This window comes from Pipra filicauda, unplaced genomic scaffold (assembly GCF_003945595.2).
Source record: "Pipra filicauda isolate LSUMZ 115617 unplaced genomic scaffold, ASM394559v2 scaffold171_size1565689_pilon, whole genome shotgun sequence".
Classification (NCBI taxonomy): domain Eukaryota; kingdom Metazoa; phylum Chordata; class Aves; order Passeriformes; family Pipridae; genus Pipra; species Pipra filicauda.
In genome coordinates, this window is record NW_024104229.1 from 1,146,510 (window position 1) to 1,172,121 (window position 25,612).

Sequence of the window (25,612 nt, forward strand, 5' to 3'; positions counted from 1 at the left end):
TATTTAATCAATATTTATTAAAAATATTTAATCCAAAGCGACCAATTTGTGCTTTTTCAGACGTGGGATTTAGATACAGTATCGATAAAATTAGGATTAATTAGTACAACTTTGTTGAAACTGGACTCAAAAACACACGCAGCATAATGCACTTTATATTACAGGAATGAAAACTTGTGAACTCAGAAGGCTGAGGATCATTTCACAGTTTTGGAGTGCGCTGTAAGGGAGCCCATCCTTGATTCTTCATCTTTGTTGCTTCTACACAAATAAAAATAAACTCTTCAGCTACAGATGTAGTGAAACCACCGTGGTATTTCTCTTACCTGCATACACACTTGTACCTACAAAAAACTCTTACACCTTAGAGTAGGCATCCTAGCTCAGCTTCTTAGCATATGCAAGACTCTTGTAAATTTGCTCCCTCCTTTTGTTTGTTTTTAAATAAAATATTGATCTCATGGCTTAATAAATTTTCATGTAGGAAGTAGAAGATTGTTACAAAAAAGTCTTTGTGTAGTGTATGTAAACAGTAGCAATTAATGTAAACATAACATTTCCCCTCCTGAGACATCCACACTGCATTTTTGTAACTTCTTATTCATATATTCATTCCCTATATTCCATCTATTCATTCATCTGTAATTCCATAACTGCCCAGTTGGTTATCAAATGCATTTTTTTTAATTGTAATTAGGTATGTACCCTAAATCTCCTTAAAATCAGAAAGTAAATGAAGTAATAAAGTATTCGTGTAGTCATTTTCATTATTCGGGATTTCACTGGATATTTGTTTTCATTGAAAACTGTATTCATGACATAAACCATGAATTATTAATTCCCTCTCTGATCAACTGTTGCAGAACAGCTAAGGAATCTGTTATGAGGATTAAATTCCAATCATAAGTGCTGGGGCCTGTGCTGATCTTCAAACCCTTCAATGCCCTTCAACCCCAAAGTACATTTGAAAAATGTCAGCACATCCTTTTTCTTCTAAAAAATGATAGAGTTGCCCCAAATCCATATGATTTCCCCTGGCACCATGTGCATCAAAACATTTTTCTTCCAAAGTGGAAAACTTCCGTTGGTTCTGAATCTCAGCATGTCCTCCACCTTCCAAAGAAACATCTTCTCTGTGCCGAATGAGAATTCTTTTCCACGTTAGTCTTCTTACTCTGAAAGCAATTGGAGAAATACTAATCTGTCTATAAAATAAAGACTGTTTTAGGAAATACTATGGAATAACTATTATCACAAGAGTCAAAAAATTCTGTTTTTTCTGTATACATATATATATTATATATATATATATACATACATAGACAGAGATAATGGTTCATGAGCTGGTCATAGAAATACTGCTCACATGCAAACACTCTCATAAGGAGGAGCTTGTTTTTTTATATCTCCTCAGGATTCCAAAACCTTAATGTCATTCCTCACAAAATAATTAATGAAGATGTGTTTTTCATTTCGGTGCTCACTTCTGCCTTCCCCATGCTAAGAATTCTCATACTCTCTTAGCTGTTATAATCAAATTACAGTGTTCATTTAGTCTGCATCGCCCAGAAGTATAAATGATGGAAGCAGAATAAAACACGAACATAAAGTGATATAAGAGCATACATATCTAACATAACTGTTGCCCATCCTTAGAAAAGTGACACACAGAGGAAAATAAAACAGAAATAAATGTGCACCATGGTTGCTTTGATTGCTGCAACCAACAGTACAGTGGATATTCAGAGTTGTAAATACATTATTATAAATGCAATAGAATCATAGAATCGATTGGGTTGGAAAAGACCTCCGAGATCATCGAGTCCAACCCTTGGTCCAAATCCAGTCCATTTACTAGATCATGGCACTCAGTGCAACGTCCAATCTGCGTTTAAAAATCTCCAGGGATGGTGAATCCACCACCTCTCTGGGCAGCCCATTCCAATGCCTGATTACTCTCTCTGTAAAGAATTTTCTCCTGATATCCAACTTAAATTTCCCCTGGCGGAGCTTAAGCCCGTGCCCCCTTGTCCTATTGCTGAGTGCCTGAGAGAAGAGACCACCCCCCACCTGGCTAGAACTTCCCTTCAGGTAGTTATAGACGGTGATGAGGTCACCTCTGAGCCTCCTCTTCTCCAGGCTAAACAACCCCAGCTCCCTCAGCCTCTCCCCATAGGACTTATGCTCCAGTCCCTTCACCAGCCTCGTTGCTCTTCTCTGGACCCGCTCCAGCACCTCAATATCCTTTCTGAACTGAGGGTCCCAGAACTGAACACAATACTCAAGGTGTGGCCTCACCAACGCAGAGTACAGGGGAAGGATCACTTCCCTGCTCCCGCTGGCCACGCTATTTTTGATACAGGACAAGATCCCATTGGCCTTCTTGGCCACCTGGGCACACTGTTGGCTCATGTTGAGCTTCCTGTCAATTAGTACCCCCCGGTCCCTTTCTGCCTGGCTGCTTTCCAGCCCCTCTGTGCCCAGCCTGTAGCGCTGCAGGGGGTTGTTGTGGCCAAAGTGCAGGACCCGGCACTTGGCTTTATTGAACTTCATCCCATTGGAATCAGCCCATCTCTCAAGTCTATCCAGATCCCTCTGCAGAGCCCTCCTGCCTTCCAGCAGGTCGACACTCCCTCTCAATTTAGTGTCATCAGCAAATTTGCTGATGATGGACTCAATCCCCTCATCTAAATCATCAATACTTGGCAGATCTTTAATCTTGGAAGGTGATTGGATTTCCCACCTTCTGGCCACAGGTACAACATGAAAAAATGTAATATTCTAACTGCTAATGGCATTTAAGTACAAAGAAAAACTAACCTTGACCAGAACTCTTCACAATTACTTTGTAAACCTTCTACACAAACAACACCTGGTTTCCCTGGCATGCAAAACCCTGAAAGAGAGAGCTCCTTAGCCCAGTCAATAATATTCTTTCTTTTTTGCTTGTTGTAAATGTGATGACTATAGATCCACAATCGAGTGAATGTAGTGACTTCTGCCTGAATGGCACTTGCAGTTGTCACTGAGGAAGATGAAAGCTCTTTGTCAATGTAAGCAGCTGCGTAGTCTTTAACCCATTGCCTTGCACTCAACATGCAGGGCTCACCACGGCAGTTTTGCATCAAATATGTTTTTAGATCAGAGTTCAGGTGAATCTGCTGAGAGCGGCTTAATAACGACGACCTAAAGGAAAGTACAAATGCAGTTACTATGTGCTTACAATTTAGCATGTTTTTAGAATCACAGAATCATAGAATTGTTAAGGTTGGAAAAGACTTCCAAGATCATTGAGCCCAACCTTTGACCAATCACCACCTTGTCAATTAGACCAGAGCACTGAGTGCCACATCCAGTCATTTCTTGGAGCACCTCCAGGAACGGTGACTCCACCACCTCTCTGGGAAGCCTGTTCCAATGCTTGACAACCCTTTCCATCAAGAAATTCTTCCTTGTGTCCAACCTGAACCTTCCCTGGTGCAGCTTAAAGCCATTTCCTCTCATCCTGTCACTGGTTGCCTGGGAGTAGAGGCCAACCCCCACCTTGCTGCAATGTCCTTTCAGATAGCTGTAGGGAGAGGTCTACCCTGAGCCTCCTTTACTCCAGACTAAACAACCTCAGCTCCCTCAGCCACTCTTTATACAACTTACTCTCTAGACCCCTCCCAAGCTTCATAACTTTTCAAAAGTTTTACTTCAAGCTGCCAAGAAAATCAGGCATATTTACATGATATGCACTTGCTACTGATATTTAAGTCACATTAGCTGTGAAAATGTCTCAATTAGTATTTAATTGGTGTGCTAACTCTTAAATTCACACACAGTACTACCAATCTGTAAATCAAAATCAAGAAAAAGGCACTTCAAAAGTAAGTATGGTGGCTGGACTAATTTCCCATAATATGCAAGGCTACTTCTTTAAACAGAAGTAAAAAATATCAGAAGGCTGGGAGCAACAGCATTGTGACAGGGGAAAAATAAGACCACTGGCTACTCATTCCTTTAGTTAGTGTTAAGCTTTATCAAAACAGGCAACGGTCTCTCTTCTTGAGCATGAGACCTATGAACAGTATCTACAGTAACCTTTCTGTACAGACGACAGCACTCCTATACACTTTTTCCCTTTGCTTATTTGCTGAGAAATCATAACCTTTTAAGATTTGATTTTCTTCAACACTTGTCCACCCAGCCTAATCTGGCAGTAAACCATCAAAAAAGAGGACTGCTTTCTCTTATAATAACTGTATTTTTGTAACACACAATAACTTTTAAATGCTTTTATGAGCTGCCATACCTCACAGTGATTTCCGGTAGAACAGTTGGATATTTAAATGGCAAAGCACAGGCCATAGAGAATTCCACCTGAAAACAAAGGAGCAAATGCTTAGTTCAAGTAAGCCCTAAAATCCCACAAAAAAATAAAATAAAATAAAGCAAAAAAAATATATGTTCACAGTACCACAGAGGCATTAGGGACCTCAGCCTTTACATTCAGTACAAACTGAACTTTCGAAGACGGCACCTCTGCAGACTCATTTTCAGCATAGTGTTTCAGTTCAGCTAGAGCCAGCTGGTCTGTCACAGCAAACTCCTCCTCATAAGGAAACATGCTAGACAGTAAATCTAACTCTGAAATCTGCATCTCTGCTTCTTCTTGGTTAGTCATTTCTGTTGTTCCCTGAGCAAAGAAAAATTTAGGGAAGAAAAATACAGCTTGAATGTGGGACAGATTTCATTAACTATCCCTATATAAATCATATTATAGAATGACAGAATATTTTAAGTTGGAAGGGACCCACCAGCGGTATTGAGTCCGACTCTTAGCCCTGCACAGGACACTCACAAGAGTCACACCATGTGCCTGAAAGCATTGTCCAAACACTTCTTGAACTTCCTCAGGCTTGGTGCCACAACCACCGCCCCCGGGGAGAGTGTTCCAGTGCCCAACCACCTTCTGGGTGAAACACCTTTTCCTAATATACAACCTAAATCTCCCCTGACACAGCTTCATGCCGTTCCCTCAGGTCCTGTCACTGTCTCTGCCCTGTCCCTACCCTGACCCTGCCTTGTCCCTGTCCCTGTCCCTGTCCCTGTCCCTGTCCCTGTCCCTGTCCCGGTCCCTGTCCCTGTCCCTGTCCCTGTCCCTGTCCCGGTCCCTGTCCCGGTCCCGGTCCTTGCCCTTACCCCTGTCCCTGTCCCTGTCCTCGCCCGGCGCTCACCAACATCACAACGGAGCTCGGAGCGGTGGCGCCCGCGCATGCGCGGACACGTCCCGCTCCCAGCCTCGTCACGGCCCCACAATGCAGCGCGCCGGAAGCGCCCATGGCAGCCGGTGACCGCTGCCCCGCCGCTGGGGGATGAGGTGAGGTTGCCGTCTGCCCCGAGACGGAGCCATGTACCACCGAGTTGTTCGCCCCTCGGCACCGGCAGGTGAGGGACGGGAGCCCCGCGCGGCTAACGCCGCGCTCCTACCGCCGCGCTCCTACCGCCGCGGCCTCTCTTCTCCTCCCAGCGCGGAGCTCTCTCCGAAGCCACCGCTCCGGCCGGGACACGCGGCGCTCCCGATTGGCTGCGGTGCCTGTCAGTGATGGCGCGGGAGGCGGGCGCGGGCCAATGGGAAGCGGGCGGGGCGGGGCAGCGGCGCGCGGCGTGGGGGCGGCGTGCACGTGGGGTGGGGGCGCGGGGCGGCCCCGGGGCTGCGGAACGGGACGGGCGGAGCGGCCGCCTGAGCGCTCACCTGAGTACGGAGCGCCCATCTGGGCGCCCTCCTGAGAGCCCACCTGAGTGCCGAGTGCTCACCTCAGCGCCCTCCTGAGCGCCCACCTCAGTACCAAGTACCCATCTGAGCGCCCACCTAAATACCGGGTGCTCACCTGAGCACCCATTTGAGTACCAAGTGCCCACCTGAGTGCCGAGTGCCCACCTGAGCACCCACCGAGTGCCCAGGTGAATGCCCAGCCGGGCTGTGCCCGCCCACAAGGCACACCTGCTCCCCGTCGTGGCGGGCTGCCCCTGCTCCCCTCAGGACCGGGCTGTCGGCTGGCGACAGGAGCCCGGCAGAGCCATTGGAGCCCAGCCTGCTCCCCACCACACCCCGGTGGCTCCCAGGTGAGCCTCTGAGGGCGTTTTGCCAGGGTGTCAGGTGCAGGTGCGCATTTGCAGAGTGCTCTATCTTATCTCAAAAAATACTAAATAAAATGTATTAGTCGTTTAGGCGGTGCAGCGCGTTTCGTGGTGAGGGCTGTGCCCTGAAAAGGCTAGTGCAGAACCTGTCAGAGAAGTCTGCCCAGGCACAGCGTGGGTTAAATTAATAGCTACACGTGTTCCTGCTGTCCTACCTTCCTGGCAGGAGCAAGGACAATTTGGAAAAGATTTTAACAATTAAAAGTTGTTCGTATAAGGTACGTATTGTAGTTTTTGCATAAAAATGCGGTCTAGGGAAGGGTTGTTGGATGAACTGTCATTTCTTTTTGTGAACTAATCGAATGCTAAGTTGCAAAAGTTGATAATTCTGCCCTTAATGAAATGTCTGTCAAGCTTCCATCAGCAACTGGGTCATCTGCCCTAAGAGCATGCTCACGTACACATGCTCGTGCAAACGTGTTTGTAAAAGGCTTTTCATAAAAAAAGTCGTCTGTGAGTATCATGCCTAAGCTCTTCCCCGCTTAGTTTTTCTCTGATTCTCTTGGTGTGGCTTCATTTTTTGGCTGCGACCACTGCGAGCAGGCAGCTGTGCTCTGTGGCTGGTGTGCTGCCGAGTATGAGCTAAGAAAGGGGTTTGAAAGGATGGGCTGATACAGGTCAGATTTAGTGCTGACTGTGTTTAAGTGAAGGGTGGACTGCAGGGTTAGGCTAGCCTGCAAAGACTGCAGAGACTTCATTTGGAACCCTTTTAGCTTCCTTGTTTTCGTTGTATAGAATATGTCGAGTTTTAAGTTTACCTGAGCTTTTTGGATGATCTTTACTACAGGGGCTACAGACTAGAAACTAAAAATGCCCTACCATATGTGCAGTAGCCACCTTTTTGAAGCCAAGCATTTGGTTTAGGTTTCTGTAGTGGTAGATCACTCTTGTCGAGAAGAGTCTACAGGCATAGCAAATAACAGACCCATCTGAATTATTTGCTTGATGTGTGGGGAAGGTGATGATAAATCTTTCCCAGTGAAGAAATTAAAAAATTGGAACTCCCGTCGTCTGTGTATTTTCAATTATATTAGAGTTTTTGCATGTGTCAGACTTCATCAAAGACACAAGGAATTTGGAATAAACAAAACAGAAAGATTGTAATTGCAAATAACTTCAATTGGGACAAAACTAATTCTTTTTCATAAAATCCCTCTGTTGTTATTAGTTAGAGTACAAATCCTAACGAGTCATAGTATTTTTGATACTAAAGTTTCCAATCTTCTCGGTTTGTGCAATGCTTTTGACTTAAGATTTTCAGTCATTTGGGTTTTGTAATTCACACTGTGATCTTGTCTGTACAACAGCTACAATTGTTTCATGTTAAAATATAATTACTATTTTTTTTCTTTTCAAAATGTCAAATCAAGGCAAGTTAGTTCACCTCAAGGGACAGCTTAGCCATAGAAATAACTTGTGTAGCAATGAACAAGTAAAGCCAAAATTACTTTCTAATTTTACTATTTTTTCTTTCCTAGGTCACTCTTCCTTTTAAGAACAATTAAAAACTACAAAAATGGGAAAGAAACGCATCAAAGGCAAAACTGCACAGTTTGATGAGTCTCCGGATATACTGAGTATGTTTCCCCAGAGAAGTCTGTGAACCTAATGTTTTTTTACCCTCAAAGAAGGCTTGAAAGCTGGTTAATATTAGAAGGCCCTTACACTAGTCACTGTCCTTGGAGTCTCATTTACAAAATGTGGATTTTTTAAATTGAAACTGAGGTCTAACAAGAAACGTGTTGCTACTTTTCTAAGTATGCTAGAAAATAATAATCTCATCTTGAAAACTAATATTGTTTTCTGGCTTTTAGGAAACTCAGACACACAGTTCTTTACTGATACACAGGTTGTATAAAATTTCTCAAAATATAAAGGGTCAGCTGTTAAGCTTAAGGCTTAAGTAGCATTCTCCTAATGAAAATTTTGTTACAGAAGATTCTTGCTTTAGCAATAAGGGCTGTGATTGAAGTATTTTCTGTGAAATAATTTGTCTTTATTGTAGCTGCTAATTTAGTACTGACCCTGGACAGCTCAGCTCTCTAGTCATAGAGAATTTTGGTTAAAATATCTTCCTTTCCTTCCGTTCCTAATAGTTCCTAATCCCAAATAGTAAATTTTATTCTAGCTCTACTTGATCTCACCCCATCTTGAAATTTAATTTATCTTGTTTACCCTGGTTATTGTAGGTTTTGTTTTTCCTTGTGCTGTGTAGCGTTCTCTTCTACCACCTTGTCTACCAGGTCACAGATTGCATCTTGCTCATCTGTTTCAGTGATCCCGACTGGGGCAGTGAATTGAGCCATGCTGATTTATCTGTGAGAGAGTGCACTTACAAGTTCAGCCAGGAGGCTTGGTGTGATGGCCTGTTTAAATTCAAGTCTACTGTACTTCGTGTTCCTCGGTGTCCTGGTCTTCTTTGGGTGGCTTCTGTCTCCGATGGGAGAGGCTTTTTTAGCTGCTTTTGTCTGGTTTGGTTGTTTGGGTTTCTGGGGGGTGTTGGTTTGGGGTTTTGGGGTTTTTTATTTGTTTCCTGGAGTCTAGGTCCATGTGTGCTGTAACGGTTCCTCTTCTTCTCCAGCAGAGAGATCAGTTATGGTGTCATTGCTGATGGCATTTCACCTCTTTGGCTATAAATAGCTTATTTTACCATGACAGAGTTCTATAAAGCCACAAAAGAAACTAAGACTTATTATGAATAATTCAACTGTAATAGTAGTTGGCAAAATACAAAAGGTTTGGATTTCTTTTTAAAAAATTTGAAGTTGTAGATGAAGCTTGTGTTTTTTTAAAAGGCTTAAAGAACGCATCTAAATATCTGTATTTGTCTTTTGTTGGCTAGCATTTGCACTGTGCTAAAATCCTGTAATCTTGGACAGGAACAGAACTGTAGGTCCAAAATTTGCACCAGTTTGCTATTTTGAGGCTGTAATCTTGCATGGGATCCTCAACAAAGATGGATTCAGAGCTGTTACACTATCTGAGCAATAAAAATACCTCAAAGAACAGGACTTAAGACAGCTTAATTATGCAAACAGTGGTATAATTCTTGTCAATAGCTGTTTTGCAGAAATGTAACCAACAACTTGAAAAATTAAACAGGAAGAAATAAGATAGTTAAACTCCTGAAAAGTGGCTCTTAGCAACAGATGCCTGTTCTTGGTGTAATCATTCTTAGCAAAGTTTGGTTAAATAGATGGAGTTCACACCAGGCCCAGAAGGTGCAGTTAGGTTGTAGTATCGCAGTGCAAAGTGATAACAGCACGAGAACTATGACTGCCATTCTTTTTTTACCATAATCTGCTGCATAATTTCACTGAGGCAGCTCAGCTGGAAGCAGAGACTCCATAATCTCCACTTCTGTAAGACAGGCAGGTGCGGCCTTGGTGATGGGAAACTGTGGTGGTGGGCTGTGGCTGCTCCATGGGAGGTTTGGGAATCATAACACCACAATAATAAAAGCCTGACATACTAGGTAAGTGTGTATCCAAAAGTTCTGTCAACTCCTCTAACTAGATGTAACTCTGTGGGATACTTTTAGCAATACAATAGTTTGGGATGCAGCAACGGTATCCCTAGATTCTGAATGAGGATAATAAAGGGTTTCTTTCTGATACATCTGATAAATTGTCAATGTTTCTTTGACTCTAGAAAGACTATCCCAACTTCTGGATTGCTGCCTGTGTCCTTAACATTTGCATTTGTTATGATACCTACATCCTTCTTGTGCTTTTTATCTTATAGAACCTACATGCAAACATATTCGTAAAGGATTGGACCAAGGTCATCTGAAAAAGGCACTGCTGAACGTGGAATGGCATGTTTGTCAGGACTGCAAGGCAGACAATAAGACCCAAGAGAAGTCTGAGGAGGAGGAGACTGATGAAGGCCCTTCGATATGGTTATGCCTAAAATGTGGACATAGGGTATCTTTTGTTGTTAATGTGTCTTAATATCTTTCAGGGTCTCATAACATAGTAGAACAAGAGAGCTTCTAATTAAACTCTAATATTCTTTCTTTTTTTATTTTAAAGGTGTTGCTACCTAAATGATTTTGTATGCTGTAGTGTAGTTAAAAAATGTCTGCTCTAAATGTCAAATGAAGTACTTGAAAGCTTGGCACAAAGGCATTTAGCAAGCTTTAGGCTAAAACACCATCTTGAGGACTTGTTTTCCTAGAAAGTTCAAATTATTTTGCTGAGAAAGTAAAAATGCTCCTAATTTGTGATTTTTTTTTACAGTAAGATCTTAATGCTCACATTAATTCATTAAACTTAGAACTCTGCATGCTGAAGAGGGTTTTGTTCTGTTTCGTTCTTTCAGGTGTTCAAACTGAAATTTGTAAATTAAATGTTCAGTCCCAGAGCAGCTTTATAGTTATTCTGCACCCAGTAAATTGCCTTTCTAGCTGCAGAAATAACTCATAGAGACCCATCTGTTGATCCTAATTAGTTTAACATAATTAAACAGTATTAATTTTGAACTTTGTTTATACTGTGACTTTATGTATGTTTCATTGATTGTCAGCTGGATTTTGTGACACTTCTGGTTGTCAACATTGTAGGGTTGTGACAGAAATTCTCCTGACCAGCATGCTTTAAAGCATTATGAAAAGCCAAGATCAGATCCTCACTGTTTGGTTCTCAGTTTGGACAACTGGAGTGTGTGGTGAGTTTGTCAGGTGACACTTAAAAGACATAGCTGAAGGACAACAGAGGCTGGGTTATAATTTGTCTTTTTTTTTTGTGAATTCTAGGACTTACCTCTAGGTGTATATTAAAGTATTTCCATACGCATAAGTCCCAGCAGTCTTTGCTGAGATTTGCAGAATAAATGTTATTTTCTTGTAAAATTTATAATTAGAAAATTTTCATAATCAAGGCTGAAATAGACCAATTAGTAAATGTGGTTGACTTCATATTTTACTGCTTTTACTTGGTCAGAATCCTGACAAATGGAAACAAATGTTGATATGTAGCTCTAAATCATAACTTTAGACCTTGGGAGAAGGTTCTTTCTGATATGCACTTACTGAGAAACTTTTATTTTCTCAGTAAATATGATTTTTTGGTATCACATGTAGTCAGGAAGCACAGCTGTAGAATTAGAAAATGCTACTGAATCAAGCAATACAAAATCCATCTCCCTGGCAGTATTTCCTTCTCTTAAAAGGAATTATACGTTACTATATGGAAGGAGGAACCCTAATTTTCTAAACTATGCTACAGAAGTACTGTACCTGATGTAAAGAGTTTTCATTTTGCTTAGTAACTTTGTTTGATGATTTCATATCTGTCATTATGTTCATTTTATATAACATTACCTGTTTTACTTGATCATATTTAGCACTTACGTGTATTGAACTTTGGAATGAAAATGGACATTATTAATAACATGTATTACTAATGAACTACTGAATTCTTTTTGCGAATTTAAATTAGTGTTAAAATTGTGGGGCTTTAAGTGCTTTTTTTCCCCTGTTTTTAATCAAAGTATTTGTGAATGAGAGGAAGTTGTCAAAGGAGGATGTTTTTGCTTCCTCCTAGAATTTCTTGGTTGTACAAAGTTGCCCAAGAAATGATTCAGAGATTGATATATTGGCTATAAGTTATTGTTATAAATCAAAACAGTCAAAAACTATATTACACACAGTGGGCCTAGTAAATAAATTCTGATCAAAACTGCTTTTGCTTTTATTAATGATATGAATATGTGAATAAATCTCTCTATGGTGTGCATGCATACGTGGTTCAAATTGGATATGCATAATACCTGTAAACAGTTAAAAGAAATGTTTTAAGCTTGGAGAGGAAGAGGAGTGTTCTGCTCTTTTGCATTTATAAGTGCTGTTGTACACATTTTCAGTGCTAGTATGGCACAGCAGTCGGATCTACTTGTGGTTTTGCCCCGTTGGTCAAGCAGCCATTGCTAACAAAACTTTTTCCAATCCCTCGATTCTTTCAAGGTTGCCTACAAATTTTTTGACAGATCAAGGCTTATGATGTTAAAACTGCCCATGGAAGTAACTATCATTTGTTATTCCAGGAGTGAGAATGCCTATTTTTATGGTTAACCAGACAATAGAGATACAATCGGGGATCCACAAGTTGAGCCACTTTTTTTTAATGAGATATGAAGAAATATGACAATTGCAGCTAATGCCAGGGATGCTAGAGATTGCAGCTAATGCTAGGGAAGCACTTTGCTGCAGACTTCTCCTGCTTTTTATATCAGAAAATTGAATCTAACTTAAGGTGATCCTGAAATCTGCTGAATGATTTGTACCTAAGAACTGTGAGTGGTGTGTTCCAAAGTGCAGAAGTATTTGTAGTCTCTTCAGTACTTTTTTTTACCTCCTCAAAGAGCTGAACTACAAAATTGATATATGTAAAACTCCTTCAGCTGTGTGTGTTCTGGCAGAATTTTACCCTTCTTGAGTCTTTATCACTGCAGCTTGTCTCACAATTTTTAGTTTAAAGCAGATTACTGACCTAACCATGCACTTCTTTGCTCACAAAGAGACAAATAGGGTTTGTATCAGCAACAGAAGAGCAAATAAAAGTCCACAGGTCTAGTGGTGGACACTGATTTATTTCTGATCCAATTTAAATATAACTAAGTACTTGCTTGGCTAGAATACTCAGAATATTTTTCCATGCCGTAACATTCGTAAGTCATTTCCTTTAGGGACCGATATCTTAGTTTCTTGATTTGGGGCAAAATTTTTTATTTTCCTTCAAGTTTTCTGGCAGTGAGGTTTCTAAGCACGTCTCTTCAGAGTCTAGTTTATATTTGTAAATTGCAACCACCAGTCACCGAAATAATTTACTACAGATAATTTTTAAACATTTTATTTTCATGATCAGAAGTAGATTGAACTCTTCTCTAAAACTTCTAAATCTGAAACTAAATCTTCTAATTTTATAACTTTGTATAATGAATCACATCAAACAAGCAAATAGTTCAGGATTTTTAAATAACAGAAAAAAATAGCATTAATTGTTTTTCTTTTGGGGGCGGCGGAGGCAGGTGCTACATATGTGATAATGAAGTTCCGTATAAAACTTCAACCCAATTGGGCCAGACTGTGGATTTTGTTAGAAAACAAGTTTGTATTGACTCATCACGTCCAGGTAAGTAATTGTAGTATAGATACAGTAAATCAGAAAGTATGCTAAATGTAGGAGACAGTACTGTAAATCCAGAATTTACATTAAATTAGATTTAGCACCTTAGGGTAAAGGAAAAAGTTTTTTCTCCCTTTTTTCCCCCTTTTTCGTCACAATTCTGATAGCGTAAGTAGTGTCCTAGCTCATGGACCTGATTGGATCAGGATTTTGCTCAGTGTCCCCTAAACTTCTACAGATAAGACATAGAAGAACAGGAGGAAAAAAAGACAGTTTTACTGTGACTTTTTAAAGAATGACATTCACTTTTTCTGTGAATATGGAATTGACTTCCAGTACTTAACCATGCTGTGTTTATTCATCAGTGTCACTCAGTCTCTCTTGAGATCTAAAGGAAAATTGTCGTTGCTTAAGGATAATTTGATTTGATTTTTCTTAAGTATTTTTCTAGGTACTTGTGAATGTATCAGCTAGAATGACTAAGTCTCCACCTGTTGCAGCACATTTCCCAATGGAAGGAGTACACAAGAGGTTTTTTCACGGGGTCTGTACATTTAGAATAGGCAACTGCAGTGCTTTCAGAACTATTAAATACTGTGTTTAGCCTGCAGTCTTTCTGTAAAACATGGTTGTTTAAAAGCAAACAAACCCAGCAAAACCTCACAGTTTCCACAATGGCAAAAAAAATTGGTTTTGTACAACTTCCCACTAGAAAACTTGGAAGAATTTGCATATAAAAATAAATGCTGTAAAAAATGGCTTTTAAAAATTCCAACACCATCCTACACTTGGGTGAAATCACAGGCCCCTTGGGAAATGGATCACAAACATCCAGCAATGCCAACGTGGCTGTCTCCAAATTCAATTTGTTCAGAAAGCAGCTGAGATTTTCCCACAGGAAGCAGAATCTTTTGAGTGGTCTTTTCCACACGCGTAGTTTCTCTACATCTAATATTTGAACTTCATATCAGTTGCCAAAATTTTCTTCTCAGGTTTGAACTGGAAAATGGATGAATACCAACAGGCAGTTGTTGTCCATTTCACATGTTCCATCTGTTGTTATCCAGCCATCTCTTCATTGTCCAGAGATTGTATTGTCAGTTTTCCTTGCTTTCTCTGAGCTGGCATTACTTGATTTTAAAGTTAATATTAACTCATAGCCCTGTTTATCAGAAGTCTAATCAATCACTGACTGCCAAGCTGGCAGAACAAGTGTGGGTGTTACTGTGGAAATTGCCTGAAATCCCCTTGTGTTTTTATTAAACAGGTCATTGAAACTTTGAGCAATACACTAAAGTAATTTGGGGGGTAATATTTGTAACGTGTCTTAAAAATACAAACCTTCTGTGTATATAAAATGAACATGAGAATGCTTTGACGGCAGGAGCCGGTTGGATGTTGTAGAAAGCCCTAACGTAGGTGATTTTGACACAGGAATGAAAATTGAGACAACACTTGCAGAGCTTCAGAGGTTGGCATGAATGGCTCTTGGGCCAAGAGGCATTTTCAATTTGCATGCTAACCTGAAATGGCATTTCAGGTGGATCTTGATTTGTATTTGTTGTCGTTGTTTTGTTCTGTTTATTTTTTAACTTCTGTTACCTAGACAGTTTAAGAACCTAAACCAGTATTGTTACACTTATACAATTACAGAATTAATTATCATATGTGTAAGTTTTAAACATTGTAGATTGCTGCTGCCTATAATAACCTTTTCCTAGCCTATTCCCTGTTAGTGAGTTAATATGTGGTATGTTTTTTTTAATTATTTCAGTAGAAAAACAGCAAGAGAACAAAGAACTTGAAAATAAAAAAGTAGAAAAAGACAGCAAAAATGAGCAAGAAAAAGAAGTCTCGCTTAAAGAAGAGAATTCCCATTCAACTACTAACTTGGAAGTCACTGTGAAAGGACTTAGTAACTTGGGGAATACATGTTTCTTTAATGCAGTGATGCAGGTACAGAAGTTATTGGTATTTAAAAAAAAAAAACCAACTTTGAATAGAAAAAAAAGCTCTAAACAAAACGAAAAAGCCACAACAACCCCCCCACCTCAGCATTTTACAGCGACACAGTTAGACTGTGATTTTTTTCAGCTGCCAAGAATGATGGGTTCTTTCTAAAAATAGTGTGTTGGCCCAGAGAAATTCATAGAAATGGAGCTGCATGTTCAGACTTGCTCTAAGGGGAAGTAAAAAAAACTGCCTTGTCTGTGAGGGGACAGCATTTTTCACTGACGTAATTAAGCATGCCACCTTCCTAGTTTAATAAAATTATGAAATAGTCTGACACATCACCCTTGCTGACCTCTTAGAATATGAGATTAGTACTCCAAGAGCATGGGTGTTTACTGAAACAAAAATGTCTCTCTCAGCAACGGGAGATCAAAAGTAAATGTTAACAGGATGAGCATGTTGCATGCATTGCCATCTTGTGTCTTGTTCAGCTAAGATGTGTATTAAAACTCACATGTGATCTTGTGCTCTTAGGCTCTTGATACTGAAGCTTTACTAAAACAAAATCCCCACTGTACTTGCAGATTTTAGTAAACTGTTCGCTTTTGATTTATTTTTAAACACTTTTTAAACCACCCACACCGCATTTTATCTTTTGATTTTTAGAAACAGGCACTAGTAAATACACTTGTCAAAAGATCAATCTGTAGAAAAACAACAGATTTACGGTTTCTGCAATTTAAAGTAGTATTTATAGAAGGCACTTGGAAGTCTCATTAGCTGTATGGAAATTCCAGAGTAGTAGTTAACAATTCTAGTTCTGTGTTTGGGAAAAATAAATTGCTGCTAATCTAGTTGCTACAAATTCCATGACTAGTGGAATTCCTGTTGTCCCCAGTTAACAACCTCTTTCTGTCTTTTATGTTCTACAGAATTTATCACAAACTCCAGTCCTGAGGGAGCTGCTTAAAGAAGCTAAAATGCCTGGTACAACAGTTAAAATTGAGTCACCTGAGTTATCCATGGTAATATGCTTTGACCTCCATAGCGTTTGTCCCCACCTTCCAGTCTGTTAAGGGAAAAAGCAATACTTACCTCTGGATTTTAAAGCTGTTTCAGCTAAATACTAACAAGATTAAGAGGTAAAATCAGCAGGAACTTCACCATTGACTTCTGTAAACCTGCTTCTGAATTCAGTGGAGGTTTTTTGTTCAGAGTGAAAGAGCATTGATTCAATAACTACTAGTTGTTGTAAAAGAAGTGCTTGCATTATGATTAAGTTATTTAAAGGATGACAATACGTGACTCTTACTGTAGTGTCATTTGTCTAAATGCAAAATAGGAAACTAGAGGATGTCTGTAGCACTAACTTAAATAATGCACCTGTCATTACAGTTAGGGATTTGGATGGGTCCAGGTAGGGATTTGGATGGGAAAGAAAGGTCACACTTTTTTTTTAAGAAATTGGGGATTTTTTTCCTAGTAAAAGCAAGAAATCTGGAGTTGGAACTAAGCAATACATAACTAATGACTTTTGGTATCATTTCATGATAAACCATGTGTTGTTTTTGTCAGGTTAACTTATTGCCATTTTGGAATTTTGTATATTCTATATTACAACGAAGTTTTCAAACACTGAAGGGTTTACATAAGGAAAAACTTACTATAGAAGAATCAGTCACTAAATTAAGGCAAAACAGCTCCTTTGCTTTTCTTTCAAACAGGAACCTCAGATGATAAAACTAGATCAGCCATGTCCTTTGACATTAGCCATGCATCAGTTTCTGACAGAAATGCAAGAGACAAAAAAAGGGGTAGTTACTCCTAAGGAACTTTTTGCTCAGGTTTGTAAAAAGTGAGTATCTGTACAATTGCATGTCATAGTGACCATGAAAAAGTTTGTTGTTTAAAAGACGGTCAGTTTTTTCCCTTTTTTTTAACACAAGCTCACATCACAGCATATAAAATTTGTAGAATACTTAAAAAGCTTTGACAGAAGAGAGTAAAGTGCAAAATATAAATGAACAGCAGTAAAATGAAAGATATTCAGTGACATATAGTGATTATTTGGCTTTGTATTTTTAGAAAATACCATATGTAGACACTTGTTTTTGTATACATACATTAGGAAGACTTTGTCCTTGTGTGCCTGGTGTGAGTTGGTTTTGCTTTGTTTATCTCTGGGTTCAGTTACACTTTACAAGTAATGTTTCATTTAACAGAGCAATACGATTTAAAGGTTATCAGCAGCAAGACAGTCATGAATTGCTTCGTTACTTACTTGATGGAATGAGAGCAGAAGAAATCCAGGTGAGTGCTAATTTCACAGTTGTGCATACGTTTCTTCTCCATACCCCAGACCCAGACTTTCCCCTCTGCTGAGGGGAGAAAGAACCGTCATACTGAGATACATCAGCCTCTGTAGAGTGGTTGTGCTGCCTATAGCACTTATTTGAAGCAGATTAGCAAAGAGAACCCCCACAAAAAGTGGGTTTGGAGTATGTGTAGTCACCGTAAAGAGTGTCTTTTTGTCTTAATTTCTGAAATGCACTTGTGGAAATTGCATAATTATTTTTTTTTTTTGCCAGTTTTAGTTTGGGCAAGTATTTCATCCTTAGACTGATTTTCTTATACATTAATTGGAACATTATGGTTGCAAGCCAGATTATTATTTTTTTTAATATCTGCAGGAACTATTTTGTGTCTCTGCAGATATTTGTGGGGTTTGTATTGATTCTCTTAATTGGTGAAGATTATTATTTTTCCTCCCTCTGAAACATTTCGTAAAGTGAAGTGGTTAACTGAATAAATTTAGGAAATTTTACAGTGTGTATTTTTTTTAAATTTCAGCAAATAAGTGTTGGAATACTGAAGGCATTGACTGAGTCTAACAAACAAAATGAAGAAGAACTTAAAAAGAAAATTAAAGGTAAAATAAATTAACATCAGTAACATATAAAATCTTCTGTTTTGCTGAAGTATATAAAGTAACATTAATAGTATCAACTAAAAGATACATGTTTAATTGTATAACTTTATGCCTCCTGAATATGTGTGTATCTAGAATATGAGGCTCAATATTTTCAGTCTATATTTAAGTCTCTTGCTGAAGTTGGTGGCATTTCCTTTGTAACAGGATAAGAGAGAGTTGATTCTGTAGACATCGTACATTATGTTTGGGTAGTGATTAATCCTTAAGTTAAAATATTAGCATGTGAATGTAATTTATGCAGCCCCTAATAACTGTTACTCAACAGTGGTATAAAAACCCCCGAACAGCAAACAGAAGAATTTTTAAACTTTTTTGACATGACTTAGGACGAAGAGAAAATTTAAATGCAGACTCTGTGCTACTCTGAAAATACAACTTGAGGAAATTGGTTTTGCTTGTCATGTGCCTATAGAGACAGAAGTTGGTGCTTGTTTTTTAAGTTCAGATAGTTGCTAACTCTTGAGAGAAAACGGGAATTCTTACTGGGATGCAGTACTTCTGAGAAAATAGGTAAATGCATCTAAAGTGGAGAAAGTGGTAAAGGTGTTGGTTTAACCAAGCTGTTTTCTGCAAATGTGTTCCCCCCCTTCCTTTGATATACAAAAGATGGTTAATTTAAGAATCTTGCTGTACTTGCTGTCCTGAGGAAACTAGAACAGGCCAACATGTTCCATTACACACATTGCATATTGTATTCTCTTTTTTTAATTTGGTATGCCATAATGAAATTGGCTGCCAATATATTGTATTAACTTTACTATATACTTTTTTAATTCTCAGAATATGAAAAGAAAAATGGAATACAAAGTTTTGTAGATCGAATCTTTGGTGGAGAATTAACCAGCACAATCATGTGTGAGGAATGCAGAACTGTAAGTAAACTGTCCACTTTGAAAAGCCTAGAGTATAATATTGTGTAATCTGCAGGAGAGCCTCAAAGTGACTGTCTGTAGAGATGAGAGCTGACTAGCTGCATGCTTTTCAAAAAGGGGCATGATTTGGCTGGAATCTTTCTTTCCTTCTGTTATAAAACTAATCTTTCAGTTCTTTTCAAAAGCCTTCCAGAACAAGAGGTCAGCAACAACAAGCTGCCTCTGCCAGAAAAATTCCGTCTTAGATTCCCAGTGAACACTTTCTGTCAGTACAAACTGTAGAGCAAATGAATTTTTCTGCTACCAGGAATATGCTGTCAGGAGCCCTTTCCTTTTTTTCATCATTTCCCACCCTGAAATGACCGTGGGATTGGTGAACAGTTAAGAAGGCTTTACTGGGAGGATATACCCTGATAATTAAGTAATTGAGGGTATTAGCAAGTGGGCTGGGTAGATATCATGATAGATTGCAGCTATCAGTCTCTTAGACCCTAAGGTGCATTCTCACATTCTAGACCACTAGATCACTGAAATTTGTAAAAATACTTCTTGCTTATTTCTGTGGCAATGGAACTGCTAGATTTTGGTCATTTGTGAAGGTAGATGAGCTGTGTTTTACATTTGTCTGCACAAGTGAAAGCAGGACGTGAATGTGAATATGCACATAAGCCTATTGACAGCAAGCCAGCTGCTTCCAAACAAAATTAAATTGGATTCTTGATTATTCATTTAAAGGTATCCTTGGTCCGTGAGTCTTTCCTTGATTTGTCACTTCCTGTACTAGATGCTCAGGTAAGAAATTGTACATGTTTGCTTTTTGGCTTAGTTTTTTTTTGCTTATATGAAATACTTTTATTATACAATCATTAGGGAGTCAATTCAAGCATCTTTCTAGAAGTCTCTTCCGCAAACTATCTTTTAAGTGCCGTGTAAATGCCTGTAAGTTGTGGCTCATAAACTGTGTCTGGAAAATCACACAGGTTGCTTGAATGCTTTGAGGTTTTTTCCCACTTTTTTCATCCATTTTTCTCCACTGAGTCCAAGAACACTTCTCCTAATATTCAGGTTATGGAATAAAGTTAAGAAACCTTGATAGGATAGTATGTGAATACTTATTTGATCAATATTATTTAATTTTATCAGTCTCCAGACACTCAAAAGACTTGATTTGCTTTGTGTTTTGTATTGATAATCTGTATATGTAATATTTCAGATTTGTTGTGTAGCACTTGCTCACACAGAAGTTAATGAGTAAATATTGAAATGAAACCCCCACAGCCAAAGGGATCACATGTCTTCTGCCACAAACAAATTTCATTTTAGCAGAAGCAAACAAATTCTGTGGCAGGCACTTCAACTGAAGATGTCTCCACTTGTGTAAAATGTTACTCTTCAGTTCTTTAACGACATCTGCCAGAGGCAAACATCATGTTGCCCCCGTACAGGTTCAGAATTTGGCCCTTGATAGCCTTAATTATACATACTGTTTCATTCTGCAAGTCCTTGTTTCACATGGACCCCCTCTGGAGTGAAACACTCCTTCATAAACATTAGGGGGTGAGTTAGTTGTATGTTATATCATGAAAATGTTGTATCTTGAGCTGAAAACTCAGATAACATCTCATCCCTACAGTTTTCTTTGGAATAGTAGTTTGTTATTTGGGACAGTAACATCGCTAATTCTGTGGTTGTTTTGTGGCTTTTTGGGTTTTGTAGAAAGTAAAAATTACAAAGAGAGAAAACATCAAAAAAACCAAAGAAAAGGAATCTGAAGATGAAGAGGATAAAATCAATGACCATTACCTTAAGCAGAAAGATGAGCCCTCTGGTACAAGTAAGCACCTTCAGAAAAAAGCAAAGAAACAGGCCAAAAAACAAGCCAAGGTTGGTTTTGATGAGTATTTCACTTTGTGCTTGCAATTTCTGTTAAAACCAATTATTTTTGCTCCCTTAGTTTAGATGAAGGAGGAGACAACTTAGAATTTCTCCTCACTCAAATGCACAACTGAAAAGACCAATTATATCTACATCTTTGCTGTTAAGAAGTTATATGTTCTATTAAGCGTTGCTGTGCTAGGAATAACCTAATATCCAGAGTAATGTTGAATTTGTTTGCCTGTATGAAGTAGCCTTAATTGGTAGCAGACAGCTGTTTTCCAGTCATTGATTGTAAGAATATTCACAAAACTTTAGAATACAGACATAAGAAAGGATCAGGAAGATAGCAGGTGGATCATTATTTGTATTTTGATGATATTGTGTAAAAAGGAGCAGTGGGAACTATATCTCAGTGAGGATAAATTCAGTATTGGTGGAACTGATCACCTCTGATCATTAAATCAGTTTATTCTCCCCTCCTCCTTCCTTGTGCATCTATGGCATGCCACTAAAAATTTGATAAAGAAGTGGTAAGAAAGGTTAAATATAATTTATACTTACTGTGGGTTTTGTACCCTTTTATATTATGTATTCAAATGTGCAGAGCCAGCGCCGCCAGCAAAAACTTCAAGGAAAGGTGCTTCACTTGACAGATCTGTGTGCAACTGGACAGTCAGAGATAGATGTCGAGTATAACCAAGAATCAGAGACAGAAATTAACTCTGAAACTCTTGATATGAAGAAAGAAGAGGAGTCATCAGATGAGTGCAAAGATCACAGCTTAACTCAAAAAGAGTTGACTCTACAGGGAAATAAAACGGAAGTTCAGAGCATGCATGAAAATACGGGAAAGCCAGAACAAGAGTGTGTAGAAAATGAATGTCTCGTGAATCTCCCTATGGAAGGCTTGGATTCTCCTATGAAGTTTGTCAATGGCCTTGACAACCTGTCTTTGAAAGATAAGGATGATGACAATGCAGATGAGGAAGAGCTTGCTACTGACTTGGCAAAACTACACTTGGGTGCCAATGAATCTGATATGAGTACCTCAGATGACCTTCAGACTGTTTCCAACAAGACATGCAAAGTATCGACAGAAGATCCCGAAATGGCATTTTGTACTCTGGCAAACAGGGAAGACCTGAACCCAGAAGAAGGTTCAATCCATCACTGTTTGTATCAATTTACCCGTAATGAAACACTTACTGAGACCAATAAACTACTGTGTGATGTATGTACACAAAGACATTGTGGACCAAAGAACAACATAAAAAGTATGACAAACTATTTTTTAAAAGAAAACTTTAAATATGTTCCTATCCGCTGTTTGGGTGGGTAAGGGTGGTGGGAATACCTCTAAAGTGGTGTCTTTATAACTTTGTCTACTTCCATTGTACAGTTCATCATGTTAAAGGGGAATGTTCAGCTTCTCAGTTGTTGTAGTAGATGACATAACAGTTTATATAGTGAAATTAAAGGAATTCTTGCTGTAACATTTGTTTTGATGTTAATCAATGGTGGTTTTTCTTTTCTGCAGGTGAAAAGAAATATGTTTATACTAATGCCAAAAAACAGATGCTAATCTCTCTTGCTCCTCCAATTTTAACTCTTCACTTAAAGAGGTTTCAACACGTAAGTACCAGGCTGATGTAGGTATATAGTATCAGTTTAATATGTATACATGCACGTAGTACTGGCTCAATTTGAAAATATGCTAACATCAGTTATATTTCCCTAAACTTTTGGTCTTTTTCCCAGTTTGGAAGGCATTGGTGTGCAGCATTGGGTTTTATGGTCTCTGAGGTGTTAGGGTGTGTTTTCCTGAAAGATATTCCCTTAATTAGCTGGAAAACACTGTTTTGTGAGCTTATTTACAACGTATTTCCTCATTTTTCTTATTGCTTACTGTATCAGGCAGCATCTTAGCACTAATGGTTTCCTACTATTACAGCAATTCCTGGACTCTTACATTTCAGTAGGTATAGGTAGAATATGATCCCTTACTAAATAAGTGCAACAAATAAGTTGGCAGAAGTGGAAAAGAGAGGATTCTAAGCCTTGTAAGGGGCAGAGGGGAGAAGGAAAGCAAAGCAAAGCAAAGCAACTTAAGTTTTATATACAGACACTGAAGTAAAGTGCCTTACCTCTTTATTCCCAAGTTGTAGAAAAAAATTTTAGAGTTTTAGCTTTTCAAGAGAGAAGGAGGAAAGGGAGACAGTACTGCCTCTTCTAAATTTAAAATTGTTTGGTGTTTAGGACAAGATAATTGAAAAATAGGGGAGCCAACTTTAATTAGATGAAAAACAATTTCATATAGAAAATGGAAATGTGTAGCCTATTCCAAGAGACTGTAATATGAAGAAAATAACATTTGTCATCATCTATTTTGTTTTTCCAGTTTGATACTGAACAATTATTTGATTAAGGTGGGAGCACAAGTTGCATCACTTTTGATGCTGTAAGATTAGATCCTCAGGCACGTTACAGTATCTGAGAATCAAGAGTTACTCATAGTTACTGAAGTACATTGGAGCTGATTCTTTTTCCACTTTTGCTACCATTAAGTTAATGTAAGAGTGAGCTGAAGAGCCGTCTTAACTTGTGCTCCAGTGCAGCATGTGGGGGCAAGGAGGTAATGCTGGAAAATTGGACGCTGGAGGAAAAAAAAAAAATAAAAATGTTGCTTTTTCCCAGTTTTGTGTAATGTAAAACTAATTTTGTATTGTTGAAACATTAACCTGAAACATATAGTAACTAAGCATGGTTTTAATATGCTCCATTTTAACATTATGGGGTTTTCCTCTACTTTGGCTGTTTAAGGCTGGATTTAATCTGCAGAAGGTTAACAGGCATATCAAGTTTCCAGAAGTGATAGACTTGGCTCCTTTCTGCACAGCTAAATGTAAAGTAAGTGGGAAAACAATCAGATTATCCTTTCACGTGTTCTAATGTGCTTCCACAATGAAGCTGATTAGCAGAATCTTTGTAGAATGCTTGTCAAGCTTGTTATTTTGTGTGATAATACCAGATAACTTGTACTCGAGTCGGTGTACTGCGCTGATCATGGCTGTCGTGCTTGCCTGAATCTGTAATGACCAGCTTCCATTTCATCAGCAAACAAATCAGTTTACATTCTTCAAAACCCACTACCTGACTGACATAGCTAAACTTCTGCTTTTCTAGAACGTGGCTGAAGGGAATACAAAGGTATTGTACTCTCTCTACGGAGTTGTTGAACACAGCGGAACAATGAGGTCTGGGCACTACACTGCCTATGTTAAAATGAGAACTATGAACAACCACCTCTCTGATCTCGTCCTTCGAGGACAATCTCCTCAAGGTAAATCATTAGAAATGTTTTACATATTCTTACTCATAGAATCACAGAAGGGTTGGAAGGAGCCCTAAAGATCATCTAGTTCCAATCCCCTGCCATGGCATGTACGTGCTCCAAGAAGGGCAACAAAGCTGATGGAGTTGTATGAGGAACAGCTGAGGGAGCTGGGGCTGTTTAGCCTGGAGTAAAGGAGGCTCAGGGGAGACCTCATCACTCTCTACAACTGCCTGACAGGAGGTTGTAGCCACGTGGGGGTCAGCCTCTACTCTCAGGCAACCAGCGACAGGACGAGAGGAAATGGCCTCAAGTTGCACCAGGGAAGGTTCAGATTCAATGAGGAAGAATTTCTTCACTGAATGGGTGGTTAATCGTTGGAGTGGGCTGCCCAGGGAGGTGGTGGAGTCACCATCCCTTGAAGTGATCCAAGAAATGACACTTTGTGCTGCAGTCTAGCTGACAAGGCAATAATCAGTCAAAGGCTGGACTTGATGATCACAGAGGTGTTTTCCAACCTTAAAGATTCTGTAATTCTACTCTACAATTCTTACTAAAGAACCATAGTAGAATTGTTTTGATTCTTTGTAATAACTTTTTACTCCTCAATTTTTCCTTTCTCAGCTTTAGAAACTGAACCAGTCAAAGGGCAGTGGTTCCACATCAGCGATACCCACGTACAAGCTGTCTCTGCATCCAAAGTGCTGAGCTCACAAGCCTATCTTCTGTTCTATGAGCGGCTGCTGTAACTCAGCAGAAGAGCCTTTTTGTGCGTGCAGTCACCTTCTTCAGGTGGTCTGAGCGAAGGCAGAGACTTGCAAATCATGTTTTTAATGTGTTGGAGCTACTGTATACAACAACAGGAATTCACTTTATGCTTCTTAAACACACTGACAAGTGGTTAACTTATACTTTTTCCAGTGTTTTCACTACTTTTCAATAAAAGTTTTTCTCAAAATTACAGCTTTGAGCTTCCATTCAGTAATTTGGGTGTTGACTTAGACAAGCAACTGCTCCTTTTTGTTTCCTGCAGATGCTATAAATCTTGGCCAGCAGCTTTTTCATTTTAAAGTGTCCAGCTATAATTTTGAACTATAGTTCTCTCGGCCATCATGTGTTCCCTGTGTTTTTCAGACCTGGGTTCCAAGCATAAGAAGCTGTTTCTTCCTACACATCTTAGAGAAAATTGTAGTGTCAGCTCCCTTTCCACTGTTGGTTTATGTCCATTGGAGGAGCCCTCAAGTTGCAAACTCTCTAAGAATTCTTGTGCTGGTGT

General features: G+C 39.1%; 2 protein-coding genes across 5 annotated transcripts; one reads left to right on the forward strand and one right to left on the reverse strand.

The window, feature by feature from the left end:
• On the reverse strand, positions 1 to 5,547 carry RWDD2B (RWD domain containing 2B). 3 transcript variants are annotated; one of them, XM_039379631.1, is made up of 5 exons: positions 5,473 to 5,547; positions 4,460 to 4,678; positions 4,295 to 4,362; positions 2,821 to 3,186; positions 1 to 1,175 (listed from the first exon to the last, which is right to left on the reverse strand). In XM_039379631.1, the coding sequence occupies exons 2-5, from the start codon at positions 4,664 to 4,666 to the stop codon at positions 938 to 940; spliced, it is 879 nt and encodes a 292-aa protein (XP_039235565.1). In that variant the 5' UTR covers positions 4,667 to 4,678; positions 5,473 to 5,547; the 3' UTR covers positions 1 to 937. The 3 variants fall into 3 exon arrangements, with proteins under 3 accessions (XP_039235565.1, XP_027600016.1, XP_027600017.1); XM_027744215.2 differs by having other exon boundaries at positions 5,220 to 5,502; XM_027744216.2 differs by lacking the exon at positions 5,473 to 5,547 and adding an exon at positions 5,185 to 5,192.
• Positions 5,326 to 25,299, forward strand: USP16 (ubiquitin specific peptidase 16). Of its 2 annotated transcripts, XM_027744209.2 has the most exons (18): positions 5,326 to 5,430; positions 7,662 to 7,760; positions 9,928 to 10,109; positions 10,748 to 10,851; positions 13,213 to 13,316; positions 15,085 to 15,266; positions 16,196 to 16,288; positions 16,988 to 17,118; positions 17,486 to 17,573; positions 18,114 to 18,192; positions 19,036 to 19,127; positions 19,863 to 19,919; positions 20,844 to 21,011; positions 21,610 to 22,279; positions 22,543 to 22,637; positions 23,826 to 23,912; positions 24,189 to 24,345; positions 24,961 to 25,299. In XM_027744209.2, exons 2-18 carry the CDS (start codon positions 7,700 to 7,702, stop codon positions 25,083 to 25,085), a joined length of 2,475 nt encoding a protein of 824 aa, XP_027600010.2. In that variant the 5' UTR covers positions 5,326 to 5,430; positions 7,662 to 7,699; the 3' UTR covers positions 25,086 to 25,299. The 2 variants fall into 2 exon arrangements, with proteins under 2 accessions (XP_027600010.2, XP_027600014.2); XM_027744213.2 differs by lacking the exon at positions 23,826 to 23,912.
• The last annotated feature ends 313 nt before the right edge of the window (positions 25,300 to 25,612 follow it).